Source organism: Nerophis ophidion, linkage group LG06 (genome assembly GCF_033978795.1).
Source record: "Nerophis ophidion isolate RoL-2023_Sa linkage group LG06, RoL_Noph_v1.0, whole genome shotgun sequence".
NCBI classification, from domain to species: domain Eukaryota; kingdom Metazoa; phylum Chordata; class Actinopteri; order Syngnathiformes; family Syngnathidae; genus Nerophis; species Nerophis ophidion.
Genome location: NC_084616.1, coordinates 1,143,409 through 1,157,152, shown reverse-complemented (window position 1 = coordinate 1,157,152; position 13,744 = coordinate 1,143,409). Strand labels below are relative to the sequence as shown.

At 41.1% G+C, this 13,744-nt stretch overlaps 1 protein-coding gene across 1 annotated transcript in view; it reads right to left on the bottom strand.

The window, feature by feature from the left end:
* Positions 1-13,744, bottom strand: part of LOC133553969 (intermembrane lipid transfer protein VPS13D-like) — a 172,781-nt gene that overhangs the window by 102,906 nt on the left and 56,131 nt on the right. The window contains exons 15-21 of the mRNA XM_061902291.1: positions 12,713-12,853; positions 12,511-12,636; positions 7,563-7,640; positions 6,724-6,826; positions 4,556-4,708; positions 1,686-1,821; positions 1,561-1,608 (exon numbers count right to left, since the gene is read on the bottom strand). Of these exons, the coding sequence (XP_061758275.1) occupies positions 1,561-1,608; positions 1,686-1,821; positions 4,556-4,708; positions 6,724-6,826; positions 7,563-7,640; positions 12,511-12,636; positions 12,713-12,853 (785 nt within the window). The remainder of the gene's footprint in view (positions 1-1,560; positions 1,609-1,685; positions 1,822-4,555; positions 4,709-6,723; positions 6,827-7,562; positions 7,641-12,510; positions 12,637-12,712; positions 12,854-13,744) is intronic.

Sequence of the window (13,744 nt, the reverse complement as noted above, 5' to 3'; positions counted from 1 at the left end):
TAGGACTTACACAGACATGTGGTGCTAGCATTAGGACTTACACAGACATGTGGTGCTAGCATTAGGACTTACATAGACATGTGGTGCTAGCATTAGGACTTACATAGTCATGTGGTGCTAGCATTAGGACTTACATAGACATGTGGTGCTAGCATTAGGACTTACATAGACATGTGGTGCTAGCATTAGGACTTACATAGACATGTGGTGCTAGCATTAGGACTTACATAGACATGTGGTGCTAGCATTAAGACTTACATAGACATGTGATGCTAGCATTAGGACTTACATAGACATGTGGTGCTAGGATTAGGACTTACATAGACATGTGATGCTAGCATTAGGACTTACATAGACATGTGATGCTAGCATTACGACTTACACAGACATGTGATGCTAGCATTATGACTTACATAGACATGTGATGCTAGCATTAGGACTTACATAGACATGTGATGCTAGCATTACGACTTACACAGACATGTGATGCTAGCATTATGACTTACATAGGCATGTGGTGCTAGCATTAGGACTTACATAGACATGTGGTGCTAGCATTAGGACTTACATAGACATGTGATGCTAGCATTACGACTTACACAGACATGTGATGCTAGCATTATGACTTACATAGACATGTGGTGCTAGCATTAGGACTTACATAGACATGTGATGCTAGCATTAGGACTTACATTTACATGTGGTGCTAGCATTAGGACTTACATAGTCATGTGGTGCTAGCATTAGGACTTACATAGACATGTGGTGTTAGCATTAGGACTTACACAGACATGTGGTGCTAGCATTAGGACTTACATAGACATGTGATGCTAGCATTAGGACTTACATTTACATGTGGTGCTAGCATTAGGACTTACATAGTCATGTGGTGCTAGCATTATGACTTACATAGACATGTGGTGCTAGCATTAGGACTTACATAGACATGTGATGCTAGCATTAGGACTTACATTTACATGTGGTGCTAGCATTAGGACTTACATAGTCATGTGGTGCTAGCATTAGGACTTACATAGACATGTGGTGCTAGCATTAGGACTTACATAGTCATGTGGTGCTAGCATTAGGACTTACATAGTCATGTGGTGCTAGCATTAGGACTTACATAGTCATGTGGTGCTAGCATTAGGACTTACATAGTCATGTGGTGCTAGCATTAGGACTTACATAGTCATGTGGTGCTAGCATTAGGACTTACATAGTCATGTGGTGCTAGCATTAGGACTTACATAGTCATGTGGTGCTAGCATTAGGACTTACATAGTCATGTGGTGCTAGCATTAGGACTTACATAGACATGTGGTGCTAGCATTAGGACTTACATAGTCATGTGGTGCTAGCATTAGGACTTACATAGTCATGTGGTGCTAGCATTAGGACTTACATAGTCATGTGGTGCTAGCATTAGGACTTACATAGACATGTGGTGCTAGCATTAGGACTTACATAGACATGTGATGCTAGCATTAGGACTTACATAGACATGTGGTGCTAGCATTAGGACTTACATAGACATGTGATGCTAGCATTAGGACTTACATAGACATGTGGGTGGATGATGTTGGTCCTGCTGATAGGACTGCCCACCTGTTGAAACGTAAGAGGGGAAAAAACATGATGAAGATGGAATGGAACATGAATTTTGGGCAGTAAGTTCATCTTACAATGTTGGATGCATTGTTTCTGTCTGGAGCTGCGTAGCGGAAGAACACGCCCACTTTGTCCACAGACACGGGCTTCACCTGCTCCCAGCCACACACCCGCACCAGCAGCTGGTGCAGCTTCAACTCGTGAGTGTGCCTGCAGGACAGAATGTTGCTGACGATGATGAAGACACTACAGGACATCCTCCCTCCTTTAACTGCTCGAAATGGTGCAGAATTCCCTTTATTTCCTGCTAACTTCCAAGGAAAATGGTTTGAGGGCGAGCAGAAAGACTATGAATCCACCAGAGGGCGCTCACAAGTCAATAAAGACTATGAATCCACCAGAGGGAGCTCACAAGTCAATACAGACTAGGAATCCACCAGAGGGAGCTCACAAATCAATAAAGACTAGGAATCCACCAGAGGGAGCTCACAAGTCAATAAAGACTAGGAATCCACCAGAGGGAGCTCACAAGTCAATAAAGACTATGAATCCACCAGAGGGAGCTCACAAGTCAATAAAGACTATGAATCCACCAGAGGGAGCTCACAAGTCAATAAAGACTAGGAATCCACCAGAGGGAGCTCACAAGTCAATAAAGACTATGAATCCACCAGAGGGAGCTCACAAGTCCATACAGACTAGGAATCCACCAGAGGGAGCTCACAAGTCAATAAAGACTAGGAATCCACCAGAGGGAGCTCACAAGTCAATAAAGACTATGAATCCACCAGAGGGAGCTCACAAATCAATAAAGACTATGAATCCACCAGAGGGAGCTCACAAGTCAATACACTCAACATTTTCCAGCAGGAAGAAGCCTGCACCAAACATCAGTGATCCATTCTCATCCATCCTCAGCTGACCTGGGATTCTCTAACTGTGGTACACTGGCTCCATCTAAGGGTGCGCCCAAGAATCACTTATTAAGTATTCACACAGTGTTACTGTTCAAACTGTGTCATGTCACACTGGCCACAAACATAATGTACTCATTAAATAAAATCCTTGTTTGAATGAATATTTAAGTCTATTTTAAAGTTGGTCATCATGTGATACTTGGAGAGACATTTTTCTGGGGCGGGAAAAAGTTAGCGAAGCCCTGAACTAGACGATAGAACTGCAGTCCTCTGGTCACTTTCTATTCATAAGACTTACAGTAGGACGACATGGTCATCATGTACAGTGGAACCTCCATTTGTGAACACCTCTTTTTGCAAACTTTTACATCGCGCAAACCATGTCTCCGTGTACACACCATGTCTCCGTTTACAAACCATGTCTCCATGTACACACCATGTCCCCGTGTACACACCATGTCTCCGTTTACAAACCATGTCTCCATGTACACACCATGTCCCCGTGTACACACCATGTCTCCGTGTACACACCATGTCTCCGTGTACACACCATGTCTCCGTGTACAAACCATGTCTCCGTGTACACACCATGTCTCCGTGTACACACCATGTCTCCGTGTACACACCATGTCTCCGTGTACACACCATGTCTCCGTGTACACACCATGTCTCCGTTTACAAACCATGTCTCCATGTACACACCATGTCCCCGTGTACACACCATGTCTCCGTGTACACACCATGTCTCCGTGTACACACCATGTCTCCGTGTACACACCATGTCTCCGTGTACACACCATGTCTCCGTGTACACACCATGTCTCCGTGTACACACCATGTCTCCGTGTACACACCATGTCTCCGTTTACAAACAGTGTCTCTGTGTACAAACCATGTCTCTATGTACACACCATGTCTCCATGTACAAACCATCTCTCCGTGTACACACCATGTCTCCGTGTACACACCATGTCTCCGTGTACACACCATGTCTCCATTTACAAACAGTGTCTCTGTGTACACACCATGTCTCCGTGTACACACCATGTCTCCGTGTACACACCATGTCTCCGTGTACACACCATGTCTCCGTGTACAAACCATGTCTCTATGTACACACCATGTCTCTGTGTACACACCATGTCTCCGTGTACACACCATGTCTCCGTGTACACACCATGTCTCCGTGTACACACCATGTCTCCGTGTACAAACCATGTCTCCGTGTACACACCATGTCTCCGTGTACACACCATGTCTCCGTGTACACACCATGTCTCCGTGTAGACACCATGTCTCCGTGTACACACCATGTCTCCGTGTACACACCATGTCTCCGTGTACACACCATGTCTCCGTGTACACACCATGTCTCCGTGTACACACCATGTCTCCGTGTACACACCATGTCTCCGTGTACACACCATGTCTCCGTGTACACACCATGTCTCGTGTACAAACCATGTCTCCGTGTACACACCATGTCTCCGTTTACAAACAGTGTCTCTGTGTACAAACCATGTTTCCGTGTACAAAACATGTCTCCGTTTACAAACCATGTCTCCGTTTACAAACCATGTCTCCGTGCAACTCACAAGAGGACCTTTGTTAATGTTAATTAACTGCCTCTAAGTGGGTTTTACTTGTTAAAATATTTATTATTGTCACAATAGGGTTGTTAAAGTTAAGGATTTATGTGATTTCTAACCGTTTGTAGGGGCACCATAGGGACTGCTGTGTGGCAGACAGTTCAGCTGGTCCTTGTTGTTTTGGTTTGTTAATAGAGACAGTTGATTCTACCTTCTTGTTATATTTTGAACACTTTACATTGTGTTTGTTGAGGTCCATTGTGTCTTAGGGGGGACTATGCTTCACTAGACAAACTTTTTAGTTTACAAACTTTGTTAAAGAACCAATGAAGTTTGTAAATGGAGGTTACACTGTATCTATCCCACACACACACAAAAATGTTGTGATTTTGCTGAAAGAGATGTGACACAGCTGCAGTAAATAGTTGAGAGCTGTACCTGTGGCGAAGTTTCTCCCGTGCTTCAAACTCAAAAGGAATCTCCTCCCCAGGAAAGACTTCTCGCCACTGACTGACATTGTGGCCGTCGTCAGTGCCGGGCCCGTGGAGGTCCCCGATGGAGTCTGCACTGTTGCTGTGAGAGAGCGCCACTCTGCAAGACAAGCATGCACATTCTGCTGAAGTAGGTGATCAGGTCCAGATAGTCTAATACAGAGCTGGGAAAATATCTTGACTCGGGGGCCACATTGAGAGAAAAAATGTGTCTGGGGGGGCCAATGTTGTCGTGTGTATAAATGATATGTACTATATTTTTCAGACTATAAGGCACACTTTCATTTTCTCAAAACTCGACAGTGCGCCTTACAACCCGGTACAGCTAATGAACGGAATCATTTTGGTTGTGCTTACCGACCTCAAAGCTATTTTATTTGGTACATGGTGTAATTATAAGTGTGACCAGTAGATGTCATCCACACATAAGAGATTTGTGTACCTAGTAATATGACTCAAGTAAACAACACCAACATTTTATATGTTCCATTAAAAATATAGAACATTACACACGGCGCTCAAAAATCTGTCAAATGTTTAAGTATGACTTTGATGAACTATGAAGCCACTGTGCTTCAACATAGGAGTATTATTATGCTGTGTGTATATAAGGTAAGACATATCTGCCGTTTTATTTCGCAATATTGTGCAAAACCAACTTTTTTTACCTTCTGGTACCTGCTGATCTGTATTTGGGATCTGAATAAATCCTGAAAAATTACGCGAGTCCGCCTTTGTAGTCCGACCCTGTATTGCATAAGATTCTTCTTTTTCTTCTCTATCTTCTTGTTATGTGACATTCATCCTCCACTGTTACAATTTCTAATATAAAGTAGTGTAAAGTTCTTACTTATATCTGTCAGTAAACTCACCATGAAAACACTAAAACATACTGGTGTAGTGACTTTACATTATTCACCCAAGGAACTTTAGTTAGAGAGTTCCAGTCGGAGGCTTTTTCACGGGACACAATTACGGGGGATGAGGAGATCATCATCATCATCATCATCATCATCATCAGCCGTTGTCAGTCCACTGCTGGATGAAAGCCTCAGACATGTAACTAGGGAACTCCCAAACTGAATAAATAGAGGAACACGTGGGCTGTTCCTCAGAGCCTAGGGTGAGACTGTAATGGAGTGTTCAGCTCCATGCGTTCTCCTCATGAGCAACTGTAAATTGAACTCTTGTCTCTGCCTGATTCCTTCCTTCTTGTTCTGTTCAATAGATAGTTTGGTGCTTAAACCTGACACATACAATGAAATCAGACAAATGTGTGCAATGATAGAAAACGTTTGATGAAGGGAACATACTGAAAAAGAACAAATAGGGCTGTGAGGCACCACAAGATTCTCTTTAATTCTTGGCGAGAACGATTCCATCAAAAAAGCGATTCTAGATTCAAAGTCAATCCTTTTTTAATAACATTGGCGCCAGTTCTATGATGAACTACATCCCTACATAAAATAGATACATTTCTATATTACTTAACAGGAAACTGGTTTTATTGAATAAAATCATATTTAATAAAAGTGGCTGGACAGGACTGATTGGAATAAAATATATATTCATCAGCAATTTTTTTAATCAATTAAGAATGGTTAGCGATTCATTTGAACATACATTTCTTTTCTGACACAACCAATTGGAATGGACTTATGCAGTCTAAGTTGAAGTGGAGTGCTAATTACTTTTTTAGCGACACCTAGTGGCCGCCATAGTTCATGAAATTAATCTGAATGATGCAGACACGTTTGTTACTGGATACTTTCTAATAGGCTTCTCCCTTGGAGACTATAATTATTGTTTATAGAGACCAGTGTGTAGATTTGACACGGCAATATTGCTGCATGAAGAGATTGGATATGCTTGTGTAGCGTGTTATTGTTTGCTTAGCTGCGGTGGAGCTGCTAGCTAATAGTCTGCCTTTTGTAAAAGACTTGACTATAATAAAAGAAATGGTGTGCTCTTTGGGGCACATTTAGAATATGCAAGCCCATATAATATGCTTGTTTTTTTTTGCCGATATCAGATCAGGATCAGGACAAACATCATTTAAGTAGAATTGTATCCTGTTTTGAAAGTCATTGAATAATAATGTCATCATTGACTGACCTGGTGGGGGTGGTAGTCAGAGTGGCGAACCACATGGTGCATCCTGTGTGGTTGCACAGAGCGTAAGGTACAAACGGCTGCCTCTTCTTGGACACTTTAACATCTGACGGGAACACAAATGATCTCAATAAATCAACACAATTAAACAGGTAGCACTTGATTGGGCTATTGACATAGTTTTAGTAGCAACCCAGGGTTGTCCCGATACCAATAGGTTGGTACCGCTACCAAAATGTATTTCGATACTTTTCTAAATAAAGGGCACCACAAAAAATGTCATCATTGTCTTTATGAATGATACTTGTATAGCACTTTTCTACCTTCAAGGTACTCAAAGCGCTTTGACACTACTTCCACTGATGGCGGGAGCTGCCATGCCAGGCCCTAACCACCACCCATCAGGAGCAAGTAGAAGGGTCTGTTTTTCAATCTTGGACAGCCACGGGAGCCGTACCAGGGCCCGAAGTCTCCAAGAAGATAAGGTGCAAAAACAGAGAGGGGGTGAACCCGACACCGCTCCAAGCACATTTTGTTTGACCTGTTTATGACCCAGTACTGGGCTGCTGCATAATGTGACCCCTCCCCCTAGAAGCGGCTTCAGCTACGCAATAAGGGAACACCCAAATAAATGGGGAGACGTGGAACTTTTTCCTCAGAGCGTGGGCTGACACTGTACGAGGCTGCAGGTCCACGCGCTCTCCTCATGAGCTAAATTGAATCCTGTCTCTGTTTGATTATTTGCTTCTTCTTTGGTGTTTGCACCTGACATTACTCTTGGTGGAGAACTCGATCAGACCGCATAAAGGAGTGTGGAGCAGCATGATTGAGCTCTGGTGTACCTCGGGAGTCTGAAGCTTGTTGATCAAAAGCGGTCAAGCTGGCAGTGCTCCGAGTCCTGAGGTGAGAGAGAGGAGCACCTGGGAGGAAATGCAACACAGTTCACATTCAAATAGAATGCTGACTCTTTAAAGCAACTCCAATCTTACTGTCTTTTCAGCCTTTTGCCAATATTTCTTTGTCTTCTTTGTCAATATACCAGGGGTGCGGTCTGCTATTTGGCCCACAGGACGTCATGAATTTATTAATTTGGCCGCAGGGAAATTTCAACAAATTCATTAGACTTAAAGTCATGACGCAGTAAGTTGAAAGATGCGGACACATTTGTTACTGGAAACTTTCTTTCTTTTCTTAAAGGCCTTCATGGCTGAGCCTCCTACATGGATTTCCATTTGTCATCTTCACCGGGAGATCAAACATTTAAACATTTCAAACATTTTTGTCTCCCAGAGTGCTTAAAACAAACCCTAATAATCTTGCAAAAGAAGAAAATTGCATTACTGGAACATTCCAAACTCACATCCTGGAAAAAGTAAGTGCCAAAGCTGCCTCTTTTTTTTTTTTAACCACAGTCTATCATGTTTTTTTTTAGTTATTCTACTTTTATTCAAAAAATAATAGAATAAAAAAGTGAATGTGCTTGGTTTTTAATGACATTCTGGAACAAAAACAAATGACACTTATAATAAAACATGCTATACAATATATTTTTGTACAAGATACAACACCAGCTGCCTTTTTAGTTGAAAGCTCATCATTTGATTTGTATTCAAAAAGAACCTCAGCTCATTCCAGTACATTATTTGTCTTCTAAAAATTCATTTCTTATTATTTTTTGCCCTGTCCAGCTTCTCAGGCACATCATATAGTTGATGTACAAACCCCGTTTCCATATGAGTTGGGAAATTGTGTTAGATGTAAATATAAACAGAATACAATGATTTGCAAATCCTTTTCAAGCCATATTCAGTTGAATATGCTACAAAGACAACATATTTGATGTTCAAACTCATAAACTTTTATTTTTTTTTTTGAAAATATTTATTAACTTTAGAATTTGATGCCAGCAACACGTGACAAAGAAGTTGGGAAAGGTGGCAATAAATACTGATAAAGCTGAGGAATGCTCATCAAACACTTATTTGGAACATCCCACAGGTGTGCAGGCTAATTGGGAACAGGTGGGTGCCATGATTGGATATAAAAACAGCTTCCATGAAATGCTAAGTAATTCACAAACAAGGATGGGGTGAGGGTCACCACTTTGTAAGCAAATTGTCAAACAGTTTTAGAACAACATTTCTCAACAAGCTATTGCAAGGAATTTAGGGATTTTACCATCTACGGTCCGTAAAATCATCAAAAGGTTCAGAGAATCTGGAGAAATCACTGCACATAAGCGATGATATTACGGACCTTTGATCCCCCAGGCGGTACTGCATCAAAAACCGACATCAGTGTGTAAAGGATATCACCACATGGGCTCAGGAACACTTCATAAAACCACTGACAGTAACTACAGTTGGTCGCTACATCTGCAAGTGCAAGTTAAAACTCTACTATGCAAAGCGAAAGCCATTTATCAACAACACCCAGGAACGCCGCCGGCTTCGCTGGGCCCAAGATCATCTAAGATGGACTGATGCAAAGTGGAAAAGTGTTCTGTGGTCTGACGAGTCCACATTTCAAATTGTATTTGGAAACTGTGGACGTGGTGTCCTCCGGAACAAAGAGGAAAATAACCATTCCGATTTTTATAGGCGCAAACTTCAAAAGCCAGCATGTGTGATGGTATGGGGGTGTATTAGTGATTGTTGTAGGGTGAAAGTGTTGTAGTCAGCATGTGTGATGGTATGGGGGTGCATTAGTGCCCAAGGCATGGGTAACTTACACATCTGTGAAGCACCATTAATGCTGAAAGGTACATACAGCTTTTGGAGCAACTTATGTTGTCATCTAAGCAACGTTATCATGGACGCCCCTGCTTATTTCAACAAAACAATGCCTAGCCACGTGTTACATCAGCGTGGCTTCGTAAAAAAAAGAGTGCGGGTACTTCCCTGGCCCGCCTGCAGTCCAGACATGTCTCCCATGGAAAATGTGTGGCGCATTATGAAGCGTAAAATAGGACAGCGGAGACCCCGGACTGTTGAAGGACTGAAGCTCTACATAAAACAAGAATGGGAAAGAATTCCACTTTCAAAGTTCCAAAAATTAGTTTCCTCAGTTCCCAAACGTTTATTGAGTGTTGTTAAAAGAAAAGGTGATGTAACACAGTGGTGAACATGCCCTTTCCCAACTACTTTGGCATGTGTTGCAGCCATGAAATTCTAAGTTAACGATTATTTGCAAAAAAAAAATAAAGTTTATGAGTTTGAACATGAAATATGTTGTCTTTGTAGCATATTCAACTGAATATGGCTTGAAAAGGATTTGCTAATCATTGTATTCTGTTTATATTTACATCTAACACAATTTCCCAACTCATATGGAAACAGGGTTTGTAGATATAGATTTAGATGCCCATATCGGCTCTTCAAAGTTACTGGATACTTTCTAATATGCTTACACCCTGGAGACTTTGCATGTGTGAAGTGAAGTGAAGTGAATTATATTTATATAGCGCTTTTCTCAAATGACTCAAAGCGCTTTACATAGTGAAACCCAATATCTAAGTTACATTTTAAAGCAGTGTGGGTGGCACTGGGAGCCAGAGGGTGAAGTGTCTTGCCCAAGGACACAACGGCAGTAACTAGGATGGCACAAGCGGGAATCGAACCTGCAACCCTCAAATTGCTGGCACGGCCACTCTACCAACCGTGCTATGTGTAAATAATAGGCAACTATAACTATTTCTTTCTATTGACTAATGCATAGTTTGAGACCATGAATTGATGAAGGTGGACCCCGACTTAAACAAGTTGAAAAACTTATTGGGGTGTTACCATTTAGTGGTCAATTGTAGGGAATATGTACTGTACTGTGCAATCTACTAATAATATGTACTGTACTGTGCAATCTACTAATAATATGTACTGTACTGTGCAATCTACTAATAATATGTACTGTACTGTGCAATCTACTAATAATATGTACTGTACTGTGCAATCTGATAATAATATGTACTGTACTGTGCAATCTACTAATAATATGTACTGTACTGTGCAATCTACTAATAATATGTACTGTACTGTGCAATCTACTAATAATATGTACTGTACTGTACAATCTACTAATAATATGTACTGTACTGTGCAATCTACTAATAATATGTACTGTACTGTGCAATCTACTAATAATATGTACTGTACTGTGCAATCTACTAATAATATGTACTGTACTGTGCAATCTACTAATAATATGTACTGTACTGTGCAATCTACTAATAATATGTACTGTACTGTGCAATCTACTAATACAAGTTTCAATCAATCAATCAAACTAATATTGTCCAATGAAAGACACTTCTTATGTGTGACTAGCTTGTGTGCTATAGCGGCACAATTGTTAGCATTGTAATCTTAGCATGTGCAACATGACAACTGTGCTAGCTGCAGGCTTGATAGCTCGGGCTTTTAGCTCGGTAGCATGCACGCTCGCCCCCTATGCCGGGGACAACTGAGGTTCAAGTCCCGGGCGGAACGGAAAAAACAGGATGTGAAACAGGCGGGTTACATGTGCTAGCATTTTCGATGATTTAGCAGGTTTGCTAAATCAGTCACATCTTGATAATTGATGCATGCTAATGAAAGCAGGGTAGATTTTTTTTGCTAAATTTTCAGGTACACACCTCAGTGTCAAATAATTTGGTATTTTACTAAAGCTGTAAGTTTGCTATTTTTGGCATATTAGCATATTACTGTTAGCTATTTTAGCTCATCTTGCAGGTATACACCTTACTGTCATATGTTTTGGTATTTCACTAAAGCTAACTGTAAATATGCTATTTTTGGCACATTAGCATAGACTAGTGGTTCTGGGATAAGCGGAAGAAGATGGATAGTGGTTCTCAACCGTTTTTCAGTGATGTACCCCCTGTCAACATGTTTTTAACTCAAGTACCCCCTAATCACAGCAAAGCATTGTTGGTTTGAAAAAAAAGATAAAGAAGTAAAATACAGCACTATGTCATCAGTTTCTGATTTATTAAATTGTATAACAGTGCAAAATATTGCTCATTTGTAGTGGTCTTTCTTCAACTATTTGGGAAAAAAGATATAAAAATAACTAAAAACTTGTTGAAAAATAAAAAAGTGATTCAATTATAAATAAAGATATCTAATCATCAACTTAAAGTGCCCTCTTTGGGGATTGTAATAGAGATCCATCTGGATTCATCAACTTACTTCTAAACATTTCTTCACAAAAAATAAATCTTTAACATCAATATTTATGGAACATGTCCACAAAAAATCTAGCTGTCAACACTGAATATTGCATTGTTGCATTTCTTTTCAGAGTTTATGAACTTACATTCATATTTTGTTGAAGTATTATTCAATAAATATATTTATAAAGGATTTTTGAATTGTTGCTATTTTTAGAATATTTCTTTAAAACCTCCCGTACCCCTTGGCATACCTTCAAGTACCCCTTTTGAGAACCACTGGCATATACTATTAGCATGCTAACTATTTTAGCTCATCCTTTTGGTACTTCACTACAGCTAACTGTAAACATGCTATTTTTGTCATATTAGCATAGACTGTTAGAATGCAAGCTTTTTTTAGCTAATTTTGCTCATACGTTTTGTTACTTGCTGCTATCTGGCTCGTGTGCCAACTGCAAGCATTTGAGTTCTTCAGCAATTGCACCAAATGACTACGCAATTAGCATCTTCTAAAATCTTTAATTTGTAGCCTACTGGTTTTGAAAGTGAAAACTACCAACAATGGCCCCCACATCCTGTGATTGGTCAGTGGGTGTAAAATAAAAGGGGTTGTGACTCACTGGGTCCGAAGCTGGGCGGGTCGACGGAGGAGCCGACCCAGGACAAGGTGGGTGAGGACTGACTGGGCTGCTCGTCCTTCTTCCAGTAGTCTGCCATCCAAGATGTCTTGGTGGTGTTGTACTGTTCTGCAGCCAGCAAACAGACAAAAAGAAGGTTCCAGCAGCTGCCATTGAGTCTGCACTCACTCCTCCTTTTCCTCACCCAGCAGCACAGACGTGATGTTGATGTCAAGTCGCTGCTTGGCTCGAACGCTCATCTTCAAACGTGGAGGGTGGAGCCTGCCAGCCGCCTGCTGCTGCCAGGACAGGGAGCATGGCCAGGGCTCTATGAAGGGCTCCCATCCTGACACACACACACACACACACACACACACACACACACACACACACACACACACACACACGCACACACACACACACACACACACACACACGCACACGCACACGCACACGCACACGCACACGCACACGCACACGCACACGCACACGTTACAAAAATCTACAACTCTGCTAGCATGTCAGCAGACTGGGGTAGATCCTGCTGAAATTCTATGTATTGAATGAATACACAATCCTTTTAAATTGGAAAAATATCGTTTTTGAATCGAGAATCGCGTTGAATCAAAAAAAACGATATATTATTGAATCGTGACCCCAAGAACCGATATTGAATCGAATCGTGGGACACCCAAAGATTCGCAGCCCTAATATATACATATATATAAATATATATACAGTGGGGCAAAAAAGTATTTAGTCAGCCAGCGATTGTGCAAGTTCTCCCACTTCAAATGATGACAGAGGTCTGTCATTTTCATCATAGGTACACTTCAACTGTGAGAGACAGAATGTGGAAAAAAAATCCAGGAATTCACATTGTAGGAATTTTAAAGAATTTATTTGTAAATTATGGTGGAAAATAAGTATTTGGTCAATCATTCAAAGCTCTCACTGATGGAAGGAGGTTTTGGCTCCAAATCTCAGGATACATGGCCCCATTCATTCTTTCCTTAACACGGATCAATCGTCCTGTCCCCTTAGACGAAAAACAGCCCCAAAGCATGATGTTTCCACCCCCATGCTTCACAGTAGGTATGGTGTTCTTGGGATGCAACTCAGTATTCTTCTTCCTCCAAACACGACCAGTCGAGTTTATACCAAAATGGATACATGGATGATACAGCAGAGGATTGGGAGAATGTAATGTGGTCAGATGAAACCAAAATAGAACTTT